This window comes from Cryptomeria japonica, chromosome 4 (genome assembly GCF_030272615.1).
Source record: "Cryptomeria japonica chromosome 4, Sugi_1.0, whole genome shotgun sequence".
Classification (NCBI taxonomy): Eukaryota; Viridiplantae; Streptophyta; class Pinopsida; order Cupressales; family Cupressaceae; genus Cryptomeria; species Cryptomeria japonica.
The window spans coordinates 25,465,632-25,488,369 of NC_081408.1; the positions used below are offsets into that span (position 1 = coordinate 25,465,632).

The following is a 22,738-nucleotide window of genomic DNA, read 5'->3' on the forward strand; positions in this document are numbered from 1 at the left end:
GATGCAAGAAATAAAATTTGCCTTGTTGATTTTAAGCACCAAAACGAAGTTTGTTTCCTAACTTGCAAAAAAAAAAAAGTTGTTTTTGTATAAGTTTGTGGTTCTTTTTACCTTGGAACAATGAAATTCTTTTTAAGAGCCCCAAACAAATATGTGATTCTTTTTTTAAAAGCCCAAAGTTGAAATGTGAAGTTAATTTTAAACCAAAATAAAAAGTGAATTCATTTTTAAAACCAACTTTAAAAACAAGTTAGTAAAAAAATATAAATCTACTCTTTAATCTAATTTAAATCTGCACAAAAGAGAAAAATAGTTAGTAAAATCCACCTATTTGGTGGGCTTCTACAAGCCTAAATTTTTTTTTTTTTTTTTTTTTTTTGGTTTTTTTTTTTTTTGGTTACAAGGTGATTTGTACAACGTTTTGTTACAATAGCGCTAGTCTGCGTTTGAACAGAGCCACTATTTAACACAAACATACTAAAAGAAAGGGAAAGACAGAGAAGGGAAAAACATTGAAACAGGGTGAATAGCGCCAAAATAATGCCAAACACACCAAAAAAGTGTCAAAATCGCAACCTGTGTGACATTTTCAACATTCAAACATGTTATTGGTTAAAAAAAAAAAAAAAAAAAGTTGATCTTTTTGGTGTTTGGATTCACGTCGGGTTCACCAAATGATGTCATGGAAATGGGGACAAGGCAACAACAAAGTTCAATGTTAATAAGTTAGTTTCAACCATAAAAACAAAACAAAGAACTAAAAACCATTCCAAACATATCAAGAGAGATTTCAAAAAGCATGAAAGAAGTTTAACAAAATAAAAGAAAGGAGAAGAGCCTCCCTAAGATGCTTCCATGATGCCTTTTGATGCTTCTCCCTTGTTTCTCTCCTCTCCAAGTCCCAAATGAGTGTAGCTCTCAGCTTTTAGCACTAGCCATGGATGCCATATGGAGATTCAAGATGGTTGAATATGATAAGCAAATACTATGCAAGAGTAGATAGTGATGCTATGAAAAAGCTCTATGCTAATGCCAGTATAACAACAATACTCTAAAATGCTTCCTTTTGCTTGAGGAGAAGGGTTCTATTTATAGAAGAAATGGGGAAATGAAGGGTTAAGATTGAATGGTTTAATCAAGGGCCAAGTTTGAAAGTTGGGGATCCATGTGCACAATTGGCACCAATAAAATGGTGACAAGTGTCAACATAGGATTGGGTTGAGAGAAGAGGTTGGAGGCATTAAAGGCCTGAGAAGACCTCATGGTTATCTAGAAGGTAAGGGTCAAGTCTAAATTAAGATTACCCATTGGATTAAGAGTTAATCCAAGGATAAACCTTTGTGCAAATGATTAAGAGATAATCATGGTCAAAGCATTAAAGGCTTGATGAGACCTTTGGGTTGGGTAGAGGTTGAGTCAAAACAAATGTTTTAACCATGTGGGAGGGTTTGAGGTAACCATTAATGGTTATTGGAGACTTTGGGGATTAAGTGGTTGAAGGTTGAAAGCTTTCAAAGGTTATCCAAGACTTTGAGGGTTAATTTGTTGAACACACAAAGCATTAATTTCTTTTCAAAGACTTTGGAGTCTTTGAGAAGTGACTCCAATTTGCTTAGGAATGTGACAATATTTAGGGGATGGATTAGGCTAATTAGGAAGGGTTTAGAAGAATCTAGAAGGGGTTTAGGCATACAAGTGGATTTTGTAGGAAAATACAAGTGGGAGAAATTTTGGTATTTTCAATTAAAATAAAATCATTTATTTCAATTAAATGGTGTAAGTTGCATTTGGATAAATATTTAAATAAATATCAATTTATTTAAATAAGAAAAAGAAGATAAAGCATTAAAATGCTTGAAGACTTTGAGGGAAACCATTAAAGGCTTGAAGACTTTAAGGAAAACCATTAAAGTCTTTAAGAAGACTATAGAAGGAAGCCATCAAGTTTGAAGACTTTAAAGCCATCAAGTTTGAATACTTTAAGGGAAACCATTAAAGGTTTCAAGTGGGTGAGGATAAATAGGATTTTAAATAAATAATTTATTTAAAATAGTTGTGCAACTTGCTTTTGTAGAAAAATACAAGTGGGTGGAGGATAAAGGTGATTTAAATAAATTATTTATTTAAAATAATTGTGCAACTTGCTTTTGTAGGAAAATACAAGTGGGTAGAGAATAAAGGTGATTTAAATAAATGTTAATTTATTTAAATGTGAGAGGTGGGATTTTGGGGGATTTAAATAAATATTAATTTATTTAAATGTGAGAGAATATTTTAATTAAATAAATATGATTTATTTATTTAATTAATGGTCTGAATTTGGTTAAGTGAATTAAATCAAATAAATTGAATAATTTATTTAATTAATAGGAGAAGAGGGTTAAGATGAATTAATTAAATATTAATTTAATTAATTATTAATTGATGGTTAAATAATCAAATAAATACTAAGTATTTATTTAATTAAGTGGACAGATTTATGTGACTACAGGATCAATCCTAAGCCACTTGGGATTAATCAAAAGGTACACAAGATTGACCTAGGGTACAAAAGTGGTAGTTTTAAAGAAATAAATGAATATCCAAAGATGGGTGTGAATGTAGGTACAAAATTGGCTAATAATCACATATATGAGAAATTGTATAAAAAAAAGATGAGATATACCCAAATATATAAACACAAGTATAAAGAAGTGTGGAATTTTAAACAAATATATACTTATATTAAAATATTACATCAAAATTAACTCAAAATTAAATGAAAATTAACATATATAAATAAATTTCATTATCATACATTTTTATTTTTCTAAATTACCTACTTTTACATTTTAAAAAACTATTAGAATTCTTAATTATTCACATAAGAAAAGAAAAGAAAATCCTACCTTTTCATCTTATGAATAGTGATATAAAATAATAAAAAATCAATTGTCAATAAATTTGAAACAGAAGAACATCCAAAAAAAAAGGCTGGCATTTTTCATTAGAAAAACCTACATTCACATCTACTCATTTTATGTAATGTCCCTGCTAGTTATACATCACTTTCTTTCAAAACAGACTGTTAGAATGCAACAAAATATATATTTACTAATCTAAATTGCAATTAAACTTCTATTACTTAATTAAACAAATCTTAATTCTTAAGTAATAAAAAAGGATATGGGTGAAGCATTGGGATATGTCCTTAGGTGGGTTGTAATGACCATCTTCTTGGAATCATTTATGGTTCCAAGCCTTACTAGGGAAGTCGATGGATAATTCGATTCCCGTCTTGGATGTAGCATCTTACATTCAAGCCTACCAAGGAAGATCATCATATGATCAATTCCTACCTTGGATGATACATCTTACCATCCAAGTCTACCAGAGAGGTCCGGAAAGATCCGTCTCGTCTTGGGTGATGCTTCCTACACCCAAGCCTTTAATATATATGCATATGAGAACTTAGTATATACTGCCTACTAGGGATTATCATGACCTCGAATTAGGCTAAGGGGATTTTTCCCATTAGTCTCCATCACATAGCCAAATTATTGTCATCCATTAACACCCAAAATTTCATAGCAATTTACATTTCTATTATTATTTAAATTATAATTTATGTCTGCCATTACATACTTCTTTATTCCTATTATTGATTCTACATGAACAAGTATATTGCACATATATACATATATATGTGTGTGTGGATACACACATGTACACACACATATATAAGACAATATAATAATAACACTATAATTCTGTCAAGGAGATTGGTTACATACTGCATATGACAGATCTATCCTAAATATATATATGTGTGTGGCACACACGTCCACACACATATATATACCTATGGCATAAGTGCTAATTTGTGCTGGCATAGAAATTACTAGTTTCTAAGCCATGGGAACAATCATAAATGAAACTCATTAATTTAAATCATGTGATAACCATATTTAACTATAGAATGCGAAAACTTATTCATAGTGGTAAAGGAATTGTACCTTATATCTTGTGATGATGGCTAAAGGAAGAATTAACCTGTAAGATAGATATATACCAGACAACCTACATACATGACATCCATGAATCAATCATCGTTATTATATTGAATTGCAAATTAGGAAGAAGATAGAACACGCTATAGGTCTGAAGAAAGCCTAGGATGGTGACCCTGCCGCATCCAAGGGATGGTTACTCTCAACCCCCTTGCTAGATGGGTGAAACTCCTATGCCTCCTGAACATGTTTAACTTAGACAGTCCAATTGACCTTAATTGCTATGAGAGGACTGCAAGGAAATTAGTGTTTGGCTACTTGACTCATGGGTTCACTGAGCGCAAGAGCCCCTCGCTACCACTACCACTGAGTCCAGTGCTCCTCTCACTGGATAGAGAGAGAAACCATTATCCTAATATTACTTAATGCTACTCAGAGATATACATCTAATGTATTATCTATTAATTATATAGTTGTATTCTACAACAATTTATTTATGTCTTCAATCCTACTTAGATTTATCCTCATCCTTACCTCAGATTTGTACCTACAGAAATATTATAATGAATAAAGAAATCACTGTGTAAGTTGGCTGGCTTTGAATTGAATATAAATAAAGGAATTAAATTATATTACCAAATATTTATATATTTTCTAATTATCGTATATATAAAATTAATAATAGCATTACTGCCTACAAGCAATAATTATATTTAGTGGGGTGTAAGAGTAGACAGATCTAACTTGCGTAAGATCTGGTCTACCATTATATAAGAAATGAATAATTACTGTCATACGTGTTGCAGTCTATATTACTCTTACTATTAAATTCTGCATTCAAACCTTATTAGCCTTCCTATGTTAAGCATATGTGTTCAGCCTATCTCCCCCCAGTAAAATGGAATCGATTCCCACCATACATATATCTTGCAAAATTGAATATTTACATCTCTTAACCACCTCTCTACATCATTCAAACTAATCGACTTATTATTCATATCGCACCTTTCCATAATTAATTTGTTATTTCTCTTAAATCGCATATGTATGTTAATCGCCACCTTATAATCGCCAATTATTATTTATTTACTTTATTTGCTAATTAAATGATTTTGACTTCCCTTGGGCAGCGATAATGTATTCACCTATGTTTGATGCTATTTTCCTTTGATTGATATAATCATCTTTGGACAATCGATCCTTGATAAGTGATAATTATGATGGTGGTCATGCGATAACATCAATGTGGTTGCGGGCTGTTTACTTCATGGGTTAACATAGCAATTTATTGCAGATCAATTTGCTTATCAAGATGATGCTTGTTCATACCTTTTTCTCTGTTATTATTTGATAAATATGAAACTAATATTAATATTTAGTAAATATAAATTATATATTAAATCTTGTTTATTATTATTATTAAGAATTTATTCTATTCTTTTTGTTTGGTTATATATATATATATATTCTATTTTTAATTGTATTATTATTTATCATTAAATTCTATCATGTCTAGATGGGGACATCACATTTTATATAAACCAATTATATGTTTTAAAACTGTATTATTTAATTATTGATATTAGTTGACCAGATCATTGAGTCTATGATGTCTAGAAACTCATTGACTATAACCAAACTTATTGATCATAACATAGATGGATAAGAGGTATTCTATTCCCTCTTTTCCACGTAAAAGCAAGAAAAAACAAAAGGCTAAGAGGCAGATCCATTGGAACCAAAACATTGAAAGCAACATATGCCAAACCAGAGCGTGGAACTTTAGACGTTTCTCAACTTGCTTTCATCCCCAACTTGATTTATCACATTTATCAACTTAAAAAAAGAGTTGGTGTGGCAAACAATGTGGTGGATTGTAGCTGTATTGGTATGAACTACTTATTATTATTTTAGATTGATTTTTTTATCCGTTGTTCAAAGTAGACTGTTGACGTTGTCTCTATTTTGAGCTGCTTTCAGCTGTCTTGTTACTATCTGATTCTTGCTGTTTCAGACTGTATTCATTTTGAGTTGCTTTTCCGTTTGAATATGTAGTTTTTTTCCATTATTCAATGTAAAAAAAGTATTCTATAAATTTAAAGTACATATTAACTAAACAACAAGAGGTTTCTAAATAAAGAAAGAAATAACATGTATGCATGAATTGTAAGAATTGTAGCATCGAAATTAAATACTAAGTTTATTTAATTAAATAAATGTAAATAATAAGCAATGAGTCTAAGCCAATAAAAAAATTGGGGTGTCATAAATATAAATAAATGTGAAATATATTAGAATAAAATCGTAGATTCGATTTTGATGTAAAAAAGTATGTCTAAATGTTAGGGATCCACCTATCAATGCTGAATTTTTTATTACGTGTTATTATTCTAAGAATTCACTTTCATGTTGTTTGAGATTAATATTATGATTGTGGATGCAAGTAACAAAACTATAATTCATGAGAATGATATGGGATTTTATAATCTATTGAAACTCACTCGCCTTGATCTATAATATATGAATAGTTGTAAGGATTGCTAGTGTTTACAAACACTTTTTACGAATTTGCTAGATGTGAGGGTCAAATGTCTAAATGGGTTGAATTTATAACATTGAGAAAAAAATCGAAGACATGAAATAAACATATAATGAACCTAAGATGTTATGTTATAACAATGCTCAAACAATTATTTTGTGATACTCAAATAAATGTCCATTCAATAAATTCATAACATGTTTACCATGATACGTCATCAATGATACTTAATGATGCATTTTTAATTAGAATTAACATTTGAGGTGATAAAATTTGTGTTGTAGTTATAAGAGGGATTCCTATGTTACATATTCAAGTTGTTACCCATGTCATGAGAGAATGACATTGGTGATGTTAGAGTTGCAAATATGGCACGATGATCTATCAAGGATATACTTAGGGGCTAAGAGAAATTATCCTTTAGTATCTAGCTCACATAATGCAGATTTTGCATGAATATATCAACTAAAGAGCTTGCTTCAAATAGAAGACTTGAAAACTGAATGGAGCTTGGTGGAGTGTGAAATCTCCAATGTATATGCAATAAAACCACCAACTACCTGTAAAAAAAATCTAATTTTCATAAAACTTTTGGGCATGTTGACAAGTCTTCAACTTCAATGGTAATTGCTTATATGCTTGAAGTCAAACAAAAAACAATGTTGCCAATAGTAAAAGTGTTTTCTAAAAGGTTTTAACCAACTTATGAAACTTCATGTGGCTTTATGCTAGGTACAAGTTCTCATAAGGTGTGAAGAATAGTATTATATGTTTGAACAATGGACTCTAGGATAAGTACCTTTGAGTTGCCTGGTATGGATATCTAAATATATGATGGTAATTGAGAATACATGACTTCATATGGACTCTTGGTTTCTATGTGATAAGTAGCATATATCACCATTAAGTCAATGCCAACCATTTGGTCCAATGATGTTTTTTTATTGAAATAAAGGCAATTTAAACAGGCCTTCAAGTATTTATTTACAATTTCGGTTTGACCAATACTTTACCTCCAAATCCATAGACCCTTATGGCATTGCTTATTTTGACATGTGAGAAAAATAGTCATTAAACTGTCAAAAGAATAAAAATAATAATAAGTCAATAGTTTAATATATAATGATTTTTATTTTAATAGGTTGGTTTTTTATTTACATAATTGTTGATTGATTGGAGATACGTATATTGTTTTGTGGGTCTTCTCTCCTTTTTACTGACTTAAAAGTTAAAAATTATTTTTCTATTGACTTAAATTAAATTGTTCATTTTCTTCATTTTAATTAAAAATCTAAAGATATCATTCTTGGAAACTCAAATATACATTGAAAAAATATTAAACTAAATTTGATATTATATCTAAAATAATTTTACCCTAAAATTTATTATTTCCTAAAATATTTAATTGTAGTAATGATATGATAGATTCCTTTCATTACGTGAAGGCGTACCCTATATGAACTATTTCAATAACTTTCAATATCTAATGGTTTAGCCTCATGCAAAAGTGTGCAAGACGATCAGGACATCTACAATTGTGATTGTAGAATAATTATCTGTTGAATTTTTCAAACTTTTGAAGGTTCTAGTGATCGTGAATGTTGAAATATTATTTTTCTTTTATCTTATTTTCTTGATTTGATAAATTTTATTTTTACTATCACAATTGCATATCTATTTTAAATGTGGAGTTCCTTTGTATTCTAAGCCTCACAAAAATATATTCACCTAGTTATGTGAAAGCCCTTTCTTGAAAAGCATTAAAATAAGAGATTTTTTAAACTTGTATTTTGCATTCCATGTACTCTCATAATAATATGAGTGGAAAAAGAGTTAGCGATAAATATTTTAAATATAGCGTTAGAAACTAATATATATAATGTGTCATTTAGTTATATGTATTTTATTTATGAAATATTTAATATAATTATATTATTAAATAGAATATGACAAAATTTAGAATTTTATTAAATATTTTAATATAAATTTAATTATATGTAAAATATAAATTATATTTAAGTTTATTAATTTACATAATGTAAATATAATATAATATTTAATTAATTTTTATTATATACTAATATTCTTGATATTATTATATATTTTTTATTTAGCTAGAAATCTATAATAAATCAATAAATGGAAAATCTAGAGGCCCACTTCAATTTTTAGGCTAAACTTATATAATTATTAAATTTATCATCCAAAAATACATTATGAGTAAAACCTTTAGTCATTGAAAATTTTGGAAAAACGTTTTTGGATGATAGTCTAAAGTAAAAAAAACACGAGAAAACAATTATTGTTCTAGCCATATAATCAATCTCTCTCTCTCTCTCTCTCTCTCTCTCTCTCTAGTACTTGTATCTATCACATTTTTTACCTCTTACACTTGCCTCCTCTATCTTTCTCTCTCTCTCTCTCTCTCTCTCTCTCTCTCTCTCTCTCTCTCTCTCTCTCTCTCTCTCTCTCTCTCTCTATCTATCTATCTATCTATCTATCTATCTATCTATCTATATATATATAAATATATCTCGTTATCTCTATCTTCCTTATCCACTCTATCTCTCTCTCCCTATATCTATTTTACTCCCTCTCTCTACATATATCCCCCTCTGTTCTTTATATATCACTTTTCATATCTCTATCTTTCTCTCTATCCATCTAGCCTGCTCTCTCTCTCTCTCTCTCTCTCTCTCTCTCTCGTGTGTGTGTATAGACCTCTATATTTATCTCTTTTCTTCTTTATCTTATTAGCTCTTCATCTTTGTCTACTCCTATATATCTCCCTCTCTATACCCCTCTCTCTATATATCACTTCCCATATCTATCTTTATATTTTTATCTCTTTTATCTCTACATAACTCTATATATATCACTTTCCATATCTATCTTTTTTATTTCCTCTCCTTCTTTCCATATATCTCGTCTACATCTCCACACACACACACACACACACACTCCCTCTCTATACTCCTTCCCTCCCTCTCCCTCTCCCTCTCCTTATAGAAAACATAACATTATTTTGTTGGTAATGAAACCCAATTATCTGATTCAAGATTTTATTTTTATCTTATTTCGATATCTATAAGTGGATGCATAGTTTATTTGAAGCTGCCACTTCTCCATCGAAACGTATTTTGCACAAACATCATTTATAAATGATTTACCAATTGATCTCATGTACTAAACAAGTGAATGCAAAAAATATACCAAAAAATTCTCTAATTGACTTTCCACACCTCTTACCCCAAGGTGCAATAGTAAATATTTCTTATAATATATATTTTGAATTACGCTTCATTGGTAGACTTGACTTTTAAACTCCAACAACAAAAGCAGTGTTTTGAAAAAACGAGGTGTGAAATCGCGGGAGTTGTTCAAAAAGGCTTTGAATGAATCTGCGCTACTCCTTGACCAATTCTTTTCTCACTATTCACAGCCCCTAGTGTGCCCCACCCAACCCACTTCCCTCTCAATTGTTGCTTAAATACCAAATCCTCCATGCCACTCCTCAGCAGAGTTTATCAGATCTCTGCAAACACCCGAATTCAGAAACCTGCCCATAAACTATATACATATAATATATACAAATGGCGTTGACCATGATCAGGACGACATATATACACAAGATTGCTTGCGAGCTTCCCTTAGACGGAAAGGCTTCAGCTAAAGCAAAGCCCAGATTTTCAGATGAGCTGAAGTTTGAGCGATCAGTATTAGATCGTCTGGAACGCATTTACAATGACCGGCTACTCTCAAGCAGTAATAAAAATCATGATTTGCTTTTACCGGTAAAACCCAAAACGCCATGGGATTTTTACGAAGGGAAACCCGTGAAAGTAGCGTACCAGGGAGCGCGTGGGTCGTACTGCCATGAGGCGGCGGTTCGAGCCTTCCAGCGGTGCGATGCGCTTCCCTACCCAGAAACAATGGAGTCAGCCTTCCAAGCTCTGGAAAGCGGCGCCGCCGACAGAGCGGTGGTGGCAGTGGAAAATTCTTTAGATGGCGTCGTGGGGAGAAACTACGATCTGCTGCTGCGCCACCATAATATACACATCGCGGGGGAGGTGCTTCTGAAAGTTAATCATTGTCTGTTGGGGTTAAATGGGATAAATGGGGTGAGACGGGTTCTCGGCCACCCGCAGGCGCTGAGTCACTGCCGCCGCCGCTTGCAGAGTCTGAACGCCACCGTTGAGGCCGTCGATTGTGCCGCCGAGGCGGCGCGATTGGTTGTTGAGAGGGAATGTTGTGACGTGGCAGTCATTTGCAGCGGCGTTGCTGGGCGAGAATTGGGGCTTCGTGTTTTGGAGCCGGCAATGCAGGACGATGACGATAATTTTACGCGGTTTCTTGTTCTTGCTAAACATTTACCGGTGGCTTCTGAAGCCTCCGGTACAACTTCCAAGACGACAGTGGCGTTTTCTGTAGAAACTGCTCATCTGGTGAAGGCTGTGGAGATTTTTGAAAGGAGAGGGTTGAGAGTTGTGAAGATCGAGAGCCGGCCGAGAAGGGAAAAGCCCATGAGAGACGGCGTGGGAGGTTTCAAGTATTTTGAGTATGTTTTTGTGGTGGATTTGGAGGGATCGGTTTCAGACCCCGCCATGGAAGGAGCTCTTTTTGATTTGGAACAAATTGCAGGGCGTGTTAGAGTTATGGGGAGTTATGCCAGCGATTTATAGGGGAGGTCTCTTCTGTCTTCTGTCCTTCTTCTATTTGTATAATCGGAAAAATCTCCTGCACAAAAGTTTCTGAAGAATATATCTCGCCAAAGGAACCTCAAAAATGAGTCATGAGTAGAGTACGTTATGGGAAAAATTGTGAATATTTTTTTTCATGTTAAATAATGGTTTCACGCCTCATTTATACTTTAAAAAATAGTTTGAATTTTAGTTTTGATTATTAGATGGCACAATTGAAGTATGATAGCGTTTTGATATTCAAAATGGTTGGGAATGAATCTACACTTCTTGACTTTTTCATAGTTATAGAACACATAACCAATGCCCATGTGTGGTCTTTTCAACCTACTTCCTTCTTGGTCATTACCACTTAGTTGCTGAAATGTCAAATCCTCTCTATGCCACTCATTAGTAGAGTTTACTAAATAAACAAATTTAGAAAGTTTACTCATAAAAAATAGCACACATGCATATTAATGGAATGGGCCATTAGGTTTATATATACACACAATTATTTGTGAATCGTCATTAGATGAAAAAGTTTCAACTAAAGAAAAGATTAGATTTGAGGATGAGATAATGTTATTAATGATTTGCAGAACATTTAAAATGCATTTACAATGAATAGTAACTTTCAAGAAATAACAATGATTTTCTTGTTATGAAATTTTTTCAAATTGATCAAAGCAATTTTTTGCATAATCACACGAGAGAAAAGCACGCATACAAGCTTACAAAAAAAATGACATACCCAAAGATAACACAAGATATATATACCTTAGAAAAGAATTCAAGAGGGAAAAATTAGCCTCCAAAAGTGTCCACAGTTGTATTATTTGATAATAAAAATATTACAATACACATATAGAGTCACCATGAATATTTTTTAAACATAAACCTCTCCAATGCATCCTTCATGTGTCCAAGATTTATTAGTAACCATGCAACCACATATACCATGACATGCTTTAGATATGCAATCAACAAGAGATCTCAATATAAATGGCAACCTTCTCAAATCAACCAACCTCAGTGACTAAACATGTGTTTCCTTTTATAGCATCAAGCTCACACAAAACAACCAAGTGGTAAGGAAAAAAATGTGTTTCAAAACCATTGACAACAAAAAATAATTGAACTAAGTTTTTCAATATTAAATAGTTTTTCCATGTTCAACCCACATAAAGAGCATCTAGCCAATGTTATAGGTTTATATGTTGACCCAAATATAGATTGAATGTGGTTAAACATGTCTCCTAAAGATGCACCATAAATAAATATTTACTTTACATCATTAAAGTAATTATTTATTATGCAAGGTGTGCCGCCTTTTTGTTAGCATTGCCATCACGAGTGAAACCCTAGTCAACAAGGGCTTTTTATGAAGGAAAATTGGTGAAAGTAGCATATTAGGGAGCATGCAAGAAATATTACCATGAGGTGGTGGTTTGAGCTTTCTTGTGGTATGTCATACTTCTCTACCTATAAATAATGTTTTACCTTCAAAGTATTGGAAAGTGGCATTACTACGAACAAATATATGTTATGTATGAAAAGATGAAATTGTGATGCCTCTAGTCCTACATATGAGGGTAATACAGAATCACTTTCTATCCTTGCGTAAAATTTCATACTTTCTTATACTCACATACCTTTTCTTCATTCCCTACACCCCACAAGTCTTGTTTACATCTCTCTCGTGGGCCTTCAGGCTTTACCTCTTTGTTCACTTGACACTCTAGCTTCCTCACTCTTACTTCCTTGGCCACACATCATGGTTCAAATCTTTAAAATATTTTGTGATGGATTTTTCATATGAAAGTGTCAGTGGTGTATCTCAACCTCTAAATTCATATACCACTATTGTATTAGTCATGTTGACATGTGAATCAACAAAACCATGTTGTATTATATTTGTCACACCTTGGCATATCTTCAGTTTACTCCCTAAACCCTCAACCATGGACCTTCAAGGCACTTCAAATGGAAATAATTTTTGAGTACCCCTCATTCCTGAATATCAATTACCATTACAACCTCCTTGTATACATTTCCTAAGAATCTCTCCTTTGGGGTTCCTTTCTTAGAGCCCCACCCTTCTAACAAGGAGTTTCACCAATCACCTTGACCTATTAGAAACACCATTAATGGAACCAAATTTAAATATGATGAGATAATGGAAAAATTTTGAACATTTCTTAGCACATGAGAGACCTCTATAGGAATTCACCTCTCTATATAGAAGACATTCATTTGTTGAGAACATCTTTTGTCATTTTCATCAAACGATATCCCTAGCTCAACAATTGTTGTTTAGCTATTAGATCTAAAGATGGAACACCTGAAGTTTTAGAGTGAATAATGGATTAAATGCCATTGGATTTTGGAGACTAAAGAATAAAATTCAATTGATTTCCTTAAGGTGGTTTCACATTGAGGTAGTATCTACACTAAAATTTTAGATGGATTTTAGTGTTTGGGTATTTTGATATTGGATATTTTCAAAGTATATTTATAAGTGTTATATAAAAAGTTTATAACCATTTGCAATAGAGATATATTTTGATCATATATTTGAATGAAGTATTTATTTACATAGTAGTAATTACATGTACAATCTATTGTATGTCTCTAATGTTTATTAATATTTACAATCTAATATAAAATATTCTGATGGATATTTCAAGCCTAAGGTTTTTATAAGAAGATGATATAGAGACACATGTGATTTCTAAACCCATTGAAATGACCTAAGAATCTCATTAGTTTAATTTTTTAGTACTTGGGAATAGATGATGCATAAAATAAACTAGATTGAGTGATAAACAACTAGCAATATATTATTTAGGATAGACATATGGTTGGTTCAACTCAACCTACAATTACATATATATTAAAATTATTTTTTTATCAATCCATTGAAGGCAATGCTTATAGCCCTCTAAAACATTGCAACTATATTTGATAAATGAAAATGCATTTGGGCATATGAAAATGTTCCCCACTTGGTGATTGTTGCCTAAATTTCGACCCTCATCTGTAATTTGCTTTGCCTTGTTAATTTTTAAGCCATTGGATTTGCCTCTGTAAGTTTGTCGATCTTTTAAGTGAGTTCCAGAACACCTGTCGGAGTCCAAAATGTCAACTTGAACAACTCAAGTCTTTTTCCCTTCAGCATCTAATTTCAAGTTCCACTTTACTAGTCACTCCCTGACATTTCTTTTTAAGGCTGTAGTGTCTTTTTCCTCGTCGAATTTAAGTGTCAAAGTTGGAACCATAGTCTCCTCTGTGTTCCGAAGTCTTTATTTGGAGCGTCCAAGTTTTAAAGTTCAATGTCGAATGTTGGGCCCTAACATTGTTTTAGAATCCTTGTCAGAGCTCGACACATCATTTTGAACCATAAAACGACATTTTAGAATAGTTTAAAATCAATGTCGGTATTCTATATCAGTTCCAAAACTAGTATCGACATCCAATGGAGGTTCCGAAACCACACCACATTTCTGACAACAAAAAGAAATTGCGATTGGCCTGATGAAATGTGATTGTGGATTCACAATTTGGATCGGCGACACATACATGAGTGAGAATCGATCAAAAGAAGGCAATTTTATTTTAGCTTTGTAAAGGGGAGAGAGATGGTGTTTTCTATTTCATACATGATTATTGTATAGGGGCGAATGGTTTTTGAGTCATTTTTTTGTATCAAAAGAAAAGAAAAAATATATGTTAAATCTTTGTGTTTATGTGTATTCTTTTTGACTGCAGATTTGTCTTTGAGTTTTTTTCGTTGTTCTTTGATGTCTTTCTTGTTCAATTTGATTATGCATATGTTTGTCATAAAATCTTTGCGTTTTGGTTATTCATATATCTGGAAGGGAAAATATTAAATCTTTATCTTGTTATTTTGTAGTGGGGGACTGAGTAAATGGTCTTTGTACCATTTGTCTTTGTTTCTCTTTATTTCCCAATCCATAATTGCATCCATTTCATGGCTATGCGCAAAAATTAGTTTGCCTTTCCCGCTTTCTAGTTAAAAGCATACCCTTGAAAACCCAATTATATTGTAAGAGGGATTTGTACTTCTAAAATTCAGAGGAAGATTGCTAACCCCATAGGCGATTTCTCCAATTGTTAGTTAATTACTTGTCTTCCATATTCGGCATAAGGGTCATTCTCACCATTATTTCAAAAAGACAAATTTGTTTACTAATAGTGATGAATTCCCTTTTTTTATAATCCTCTTCCTTTTCCTAAATATAATTGTATCCAAATAAATCTAGTAAAGAGAAGTGTTCCAGACTAGCTAAATTATCTACAATATTTGCCCCATTGATAGAAAACAAGATAGTGATCCTTAAGCCTTATCCATGTTTGTGAAGTGAACATTGAGACTAACTTCCCCATTTGTGAATTTGTAAAGTAATGATTAAGTTAAATATTCAGTCTTGAACTAGAAGTTGAATATATATAACCTCTAATGAGACAACATGACAAAGTCTCTCACCTCATGTATGCACGTGTGGTGATACAAAAATTTGTCTACTCTCAATGGTGAAATTAACCTTTAATGTCTATGTTAAGTTAGACCAAAGCACTAAGTGTGACTTGAGCCTAGGCGGGAGTTAATAAAGCCCTTCTCTCTAACAATTATTAGACTAAGTATTTAGTCTTTTCCTAGAAGTGGAAATTTAGGAAACATAGCATTGGTAGGTTAGGAAGTTATTTTTTGTATGGTAACTAACTCACACACCATTTAAAGGTTCTAACCTCATATTGTATCATCACAAACATATCTATGTTTAAAGCCATGACTATGAGGTGAAAAGAAAATGCCATCTGTGCTTATAAGAACATTGAAGTGGGTGTTCTTTCTCATGTTTTATGGAGTCTAGAGTTGAAATCAATTATCAATTTTGGAGTTAACCTTTTTATAGTGATTCATTTCTAAAACAATGAAGATTGGTATGCCTTTTCTTTAAACCTTTACACTAAAAGAAGCGACAAGTAACATTAGAATGATGTTTTTCTCCATTACATAATATATTGTGCATATGTCTATGACATCTTGAAGATGTTTCATGCATATTTTGAAATAATCTCCAACAAAATTTTCAAATGAATTAAGAGCATTAGAGAGGATAAGATCTAGCATGGAGAATCAAAGATGGTAGGAAGGCATACTTCTAGAAGGATTTGTGGAATGGATAGAAACCACCAATTAATATTCTTGGAATGGACATGGTGAGAGAGATCATTTGGCCATTAATAAGGGAAAATGTTTGGGATTACATGGAGGTTGAATGTAACAATGGTGCAACCACCTTCAAGTGGAAAGCTCTAGATATGTTGGATGTTGACTATAAAAGAACATTAAATGATGAATTAGTAACAAGACATATTGTTCTCCTTAGGGGAGATGATAAATTTTTTTGGTGTGCAACAAAGATGGGTAACTACAACACCAAGCTTAGCTAGTGAGATGGGAATATGAATGATGTGAATGGAAAACTAAACTATGCTAGGATTCACACATTCTTCCAAAGGTAGGTTCCTTTGCATGGACGATAGTACAAAATTGGATATTAAAAGAGGACTGTCTGTAGAAACTAGGTTTTTAGGGCCCATTCAGATGCCCAATGTTCTATGAAAATGAGGAAACTTTAAACAATTTATTTGTCTCGTGTGAGATAGCCCAAGAGTGTTGGAATTTCTTTATGAGGAAATTAAACTACTACGGGCCTTTACTGATGACATTGAAGGAAATATTCACATGCTTTCCAACGCTACAAAAGGACACAATGATATGCTATCTCAGAGAAACTATTATGTATTTGATGAGAAAGATAATATCCTAACATCAATCGCAAATAAAATTGAAGTGGCAGTTAGCGAGCACATCAGCGCTAAGGTGGCATAGAAGCAACAACACACATGTACTTCATGGGATGATTGCATAGCGAAAGAATGGCCATATTTAATACCACCAAAAGGTATGTGGAGAAGTTTGGGCCCTTTTAGAGTAGGTTTTTTAATCCGAAATGATGCTGGAAAACTAGTATGGGGTGGGTTTATCAATTTTCTTAATGGCACACATAATGATGTAGAGTACGCCACCCTTTTGGCTTGACTGGCACTATGCACAGAGAAGGAATAGTCAATCTAGACATTGAAGGTGAATCATTGAATGTCATCAATTCCATCATCACAGGCAATGCTCCAAACTAGAAGTTGGGAATGTGGTTGAAAGGAATCCATGAGATTCTAAAGGATTTGGGTAAATATAATGTCTACATAGAGGTAAATATGGACATTAAAAGGTTCTATCTAATCATACCATAGATCAGAGTGAATTTTCAATCATCTCCTATGATCAGAGGGCTTAGGAAGGCTTAAACTTAGCAACGAGATTTGGAGAAGATAGATTGTAAGATTTCATAAATCTCTAGCAGAATGATAAGGATGAAATCAATGGCATTGTTTTTGAAGTGGCCGAGATTGATAAGATGTGGTGAAAGCACCATGAGTGGGGTTCTAATATAAAGCTACAGCATATCTTAGAAGGAAACATAGTAGAAGAAATAGGAGTAGATGGTAGAAGAATTTATCACTATCCTTGAATGCAAATGCATGTGTGATCAAGGGTCAATAGCGGAGCAGTTAAAAAGGTGTTTGTGATAGAGGGCGATGTGGTGGAGTATGTCATTTGAAAGATAATTGGGGACAAGGTGCTTAATGGCTCCCATGCTCGTAATGAAGCCCTGCTTGAGCATTATGTCCACAATATAGAAAGAACATAGGATACCATGAAGCAACAAAGAGGATAGTCAATAGAATTGTTGCCCCCAAACCCGAGGGAGCCAACTATGAAGGCATTGACAAGGTTGAAGCCCAATGCCTTTCAAGGGCTGATTGTAGATGCATTTGAGATTGACGAGATAATAAAAAGAAAGAACATGGTCAATGCCATTATGGCCTCAAGGGATGGATTGAGTAGGAACAACTTAGAAACTTATGATTATATGATGAGTGTAAATGGGAGCATATTCCCATCTAAATATTTGGAGATATCTTAGAAGATCATTGAGGCTATTCGGGTCCTAATTTTCTCCTTTTTTGCTGATATGTTTATAGTTTTTTTCTTTGTTTTAATGGAAAGGATGCTACGCCCATGGTAGCAATTTAAAAAAAAAATATAGCCAAACCTTCAAAAATATAATATATAAGAGGATAAAATTGTAACAAAATTATATCCAAAAGTTCCTAGTGAAAATGAAGTTAAAACTCTAAAGTTAAAACTCTATGTGATGTAAGAGCATACAATTCACAAAAATGTACATGGAATAACATAATTTTTATATAAACCTAAGCTAATTAAATTAATATAAAATGTAAATTATAATCATCCATATTAAATTAAAATTGAGTCAACAAATAAAAATTAAATGTAATAGATAGGGTCAGTTAGGTTTGGGAATATTGATGAACTAATATTGATGTTGTGCATACTTCAATTGCCAAGGTTTTGAAAATTGATGCTTATAGTCTAATGAATTTTAAGACATATGTGGACTATTAAAAATACTTGTGGGTTGAATTTGAGTTCCCTAGTACCCATCTCAAGCATCATACAAGATCAAATATGTGAGAATGAAATGTGATCCATGAGAATGATTTGGTAGAACATAGTTCCAAGATCTATTCACCTTCACTTATTCTATCTATTTTTTTTAGATAATGATTACAAATACCTTTCAAAAGATTGTCAATTTTTTAGGTTTGAATTCAACTAAGTCAACATTTTGTATGGATGGACCAACTTCATAGTTCTAAGTGATCAACTGTAGACAACATTCTCAATTATGTAGATGGCTTGCATAATTATAAAAAGGATTGGTTCTACTTAAGCTCCAAATCTAAATGTTCTTATAATGAATTATCCTTATCATTCCTTGCAAAAAACCACATAAGTGATTGTTTTCAAATACCAAAACATAGCATCAAGTAAGTGATTGTTTTCAAATACCAAAACATATCATCAAGTTTATAAGCATGCATCAAGTTGGCTCATAATGACTGTTACAAAAGAGTGGGAATTTGAATATTTTACATAAAAAATTCCAATGTTGGGATCAATCTTAAGCCACTTGGGATTAATCAAAAGGTGTACAAGATTGACCTATGGTAGATAAGTAATAGTTTTAAAGAAATGAATGAATGTGCAGAGATGGGTGTGAATGTAGGTAAAAAAATGGCTAATAATAATAACATATATGAGAGATTGTATAAAACAAGAATTAGATATTCCCAAATATATCGACATAAGTATAAAGAAATGTGGAAGAAATAGAAATATATGTTAACGCATAACCAATTTTTTTAAAAAATATACTACTTATTAATATATACTTATACTAAAATACTACACCAAAATAAACTCAAAATTAAATGAAAACTAACATATATAAAAAAAATTCATTATCATACATATTTATTTTACCAAATTACCAACTTTTACAGTTTAAAAAATTGTTACAACTCTTAATTATCCAAAGAAAAAAAAACATTAAATTCCCACCTTTGCAACTTATGAATAATGATATAAAATAATAAAAAATCAATTATTTATAAATTCGAATGACAAGAACATCAAAAAGAAAAAAGAAAAAAGAAAAAAAAAGCCTCACACTTTTCATTAAAAAACCTTCATTCACATCTACTCATTTTATGTAAACCTATTCTATTATTTAAAAATGAGTTATTAGTACTTGCAATAAGCAATACTATTGCATTCACTAAGCTGCTTTATCCATTTAGTATGTACCAATCAAAAGTGATTATTATTATTATTATTATTTTAAAACACTTGGTTTTTGTAAAGTTAAGATTTATATTTTAAAATTTAAGATGTTGTAAAAATTATTTCTCTAAACTATGATTGGTTTTAAAAATTTGGTGTTATAGGAGCAAATTTTTAGGGATGATAGTGTAGACGTATAAAAATGACCACATTCCCAAATGAATATTTTATGTTCATTTCTCTATTTGATTAAATCCAATTTAATTAAATTATCCACATTCCTCTATTTAATTAAGTAAATTACTCAATTTATTTAAATTAAATTCACTATACCCATTTAATGAATAAATCATTTTATTCAATTAAATCCCCCCTATCCACTTTTAATTAAATTCAAATTTAATTAAATAGTTATCCTAAATTGAATAAATCTAATTTATTTAATTTCCCCAAATTGCAACCAAATTGAATTAAATTACTTTATTTCAATTAAACCCTATTATCCCTCCATCCACTTGCAAAATCCTAAACCCCTTTCTAATCCCTTCTAGAATCTTCTAATCGCTTCTAATTAGCCTAACCCCTCCTCTAAACTTTGTCACATCCCTAAGCAAAGGGAAGTCACTTCTCAAACCCTCAAAGTCTTTGATAACCATTGAAGGCTTTCAAACTTCAACCACTAAATGGCTCAAAGTCTTTGATAACCATTGAAGGCTTTCAACCTTCAACCACTTAATCCCCAAAGTCTCCAATAACCATTAATGGTTAACTCAAACCCTCCCACATGGTTAAAACATTTGTTTTGACTCAACCTTCATCCAACCCAAAGGTCTCATCAGGCCATTAATGCTTTGACCATGATTATCTCTTAATCATTTGCACAAAGGTTTATACTTGGATTAACTCTTAATCCAGTGGATAATCTTAATTTAAACTTGACCCTTAGCCTTTAGATAACCATGAGGTCTTCTCAGGCCTTTAATGCCTCCAACCTCTTCTCTCAACCCAATCCTATGTTGACACTTGTCACCATTTCATTGGTGCAAATTGTGCACATGGATCCCCAACTTTCAAACTTGGCCTTTGATTAAACCTTTCAATCTTGACCATCCATTGCCCTGTTTGTGCTATAAATAGAGCTCTCATTCCTCCATTTTCAACAATCATCTTTCAAATTTGAAGCATTACACTTATGCTCAAATTCTTTCAAGCTTTCTCATTTCATATATGCTCATCATTTAGCCTCTTTTAGATCAGAAATTAGACTAAATATGCATGTTTAGAATAATTTCTTTATCATTTTAGCTCAATCATAGACTAAATATAGTATGCTAGGATAGTATTCATACTAACCTTGTCATCTTATCATCTAGTTTATTGCATTCCTAGAATCATACATAGCTTACAACACATCTCATACTAAAATCAATCAAAGCATCCCTCGTTCTTGCATTTGCCATCCTGAACCATTTTGCTCAGTGATCTGAGAGCAAAAAAATTGGTTTGAGGGACATTGTGAGATAGAGAACCATGGGACCCACCTTGGGAAGCTGAGTAATACGTTATTACTCCATAGCTTGCACCAAGAAGTCCTGTGTGTGTGTGTGGACTAGTATTTTGAAATATTTTCACATATTTAGTTTTATCAACCCACTTTTCCTGCATACAGATAGATCTTTTAGGTTTTTTTTGGATTTCTTTTGTATTTTAAAAACTGAAATGTCTATTTTAAATAATTTTCTTTAATTTTTTATCATTTACAATATTGTAAATAAATAATTTTTTCTAAATAAACATATTAATTTTAATAATTATTTTTATTTCAAAATATAGATAATAAAACCAATTATTTGGATTTTATTTAGTTTAAATGAAATTAAATAAAAAATTAAATACAAATATTTCTATTAAAAAATAAACCTAACAATTATATTATTCTTTATAGTTATATTTTATATATTTTTTGAAATCATTCTTTTTTTAATACTTTTTGAAAATCATAAGTTTTTTAATCATTTTAATATATACAAAATAATTTAATAACTTTTATTCATAAATTTAAATATTTTTCTTTAAGTTATTTAAAAAATGTCTATTTTCACTTTTATAGTTATTAATAGTTATTTTATTAAAACCAATTATAATTAATATTACATAAATAAAAAACTAATATAATATTATACTATAAATTAGTAATTATATTTGAGATTAATTTAATCATTATAATTATAATTATATAACTTTTTAAATTGGGGAGAATAATGAAGACTATAGAATTAATCTCTTAGAATTCTTTTTATAATAAAAAATAAAATATATAAATTTTAATATCATTTATTAGGAGTTAATTTTTCATTAAGTTTAAAATTTATTTTAATTATTTATGTCTTTTTTAATAATTACATAAAAACATAGCTAAAAGAATTACATAAAAACATAGCTACCCCAGCCCATAGGCTTACAAAGATTGGAACCCCCCTGACCAAATAATGCAACAAAAATAGGGGAGCAACTAGACCCCATAACCAACGAAGTGCAAGCAATAACGAGAAAACAGATTTAGAGGCATTGTAGAATGTTGCCCACATAACCAATCTGCATTATATAGCCGCAAGCAACTTTGAAGGAAAACACATGAATCGATAACCATTCCAAAAATCATCCATCTAGGTGCACGACCAGATTTGATCTATCAAAAGCAATCCACCTGCAGTGAACTGAGGCCATA

General features: G+C 31.6%; 1 protein-coding gene across 1 annotated transcript; it reads left to right on the forward strand.

Annotated features, from left to right (window-relative positions):
• The first annotated feature begins 10,121 nt into the window (after window positions 1–10,121).
• On the forward strand, window positions 10,122–11,210 carry LOC131042125 (arogenate dehydratase/prephenate dehydratase 2, chloroplastic-like). The gene has a single exon (XM_057975445.1). It carries the CDS (start codon window positions 10,122–10,124, stop codon window positions 11,208–11,210), a length of 1,089 nt encoding a protein of 362 aa, XP_057831428.1.
• The last annotated feature ends 11,528 nt before the right edge of the window (window positions 11,211–22,738 follow it).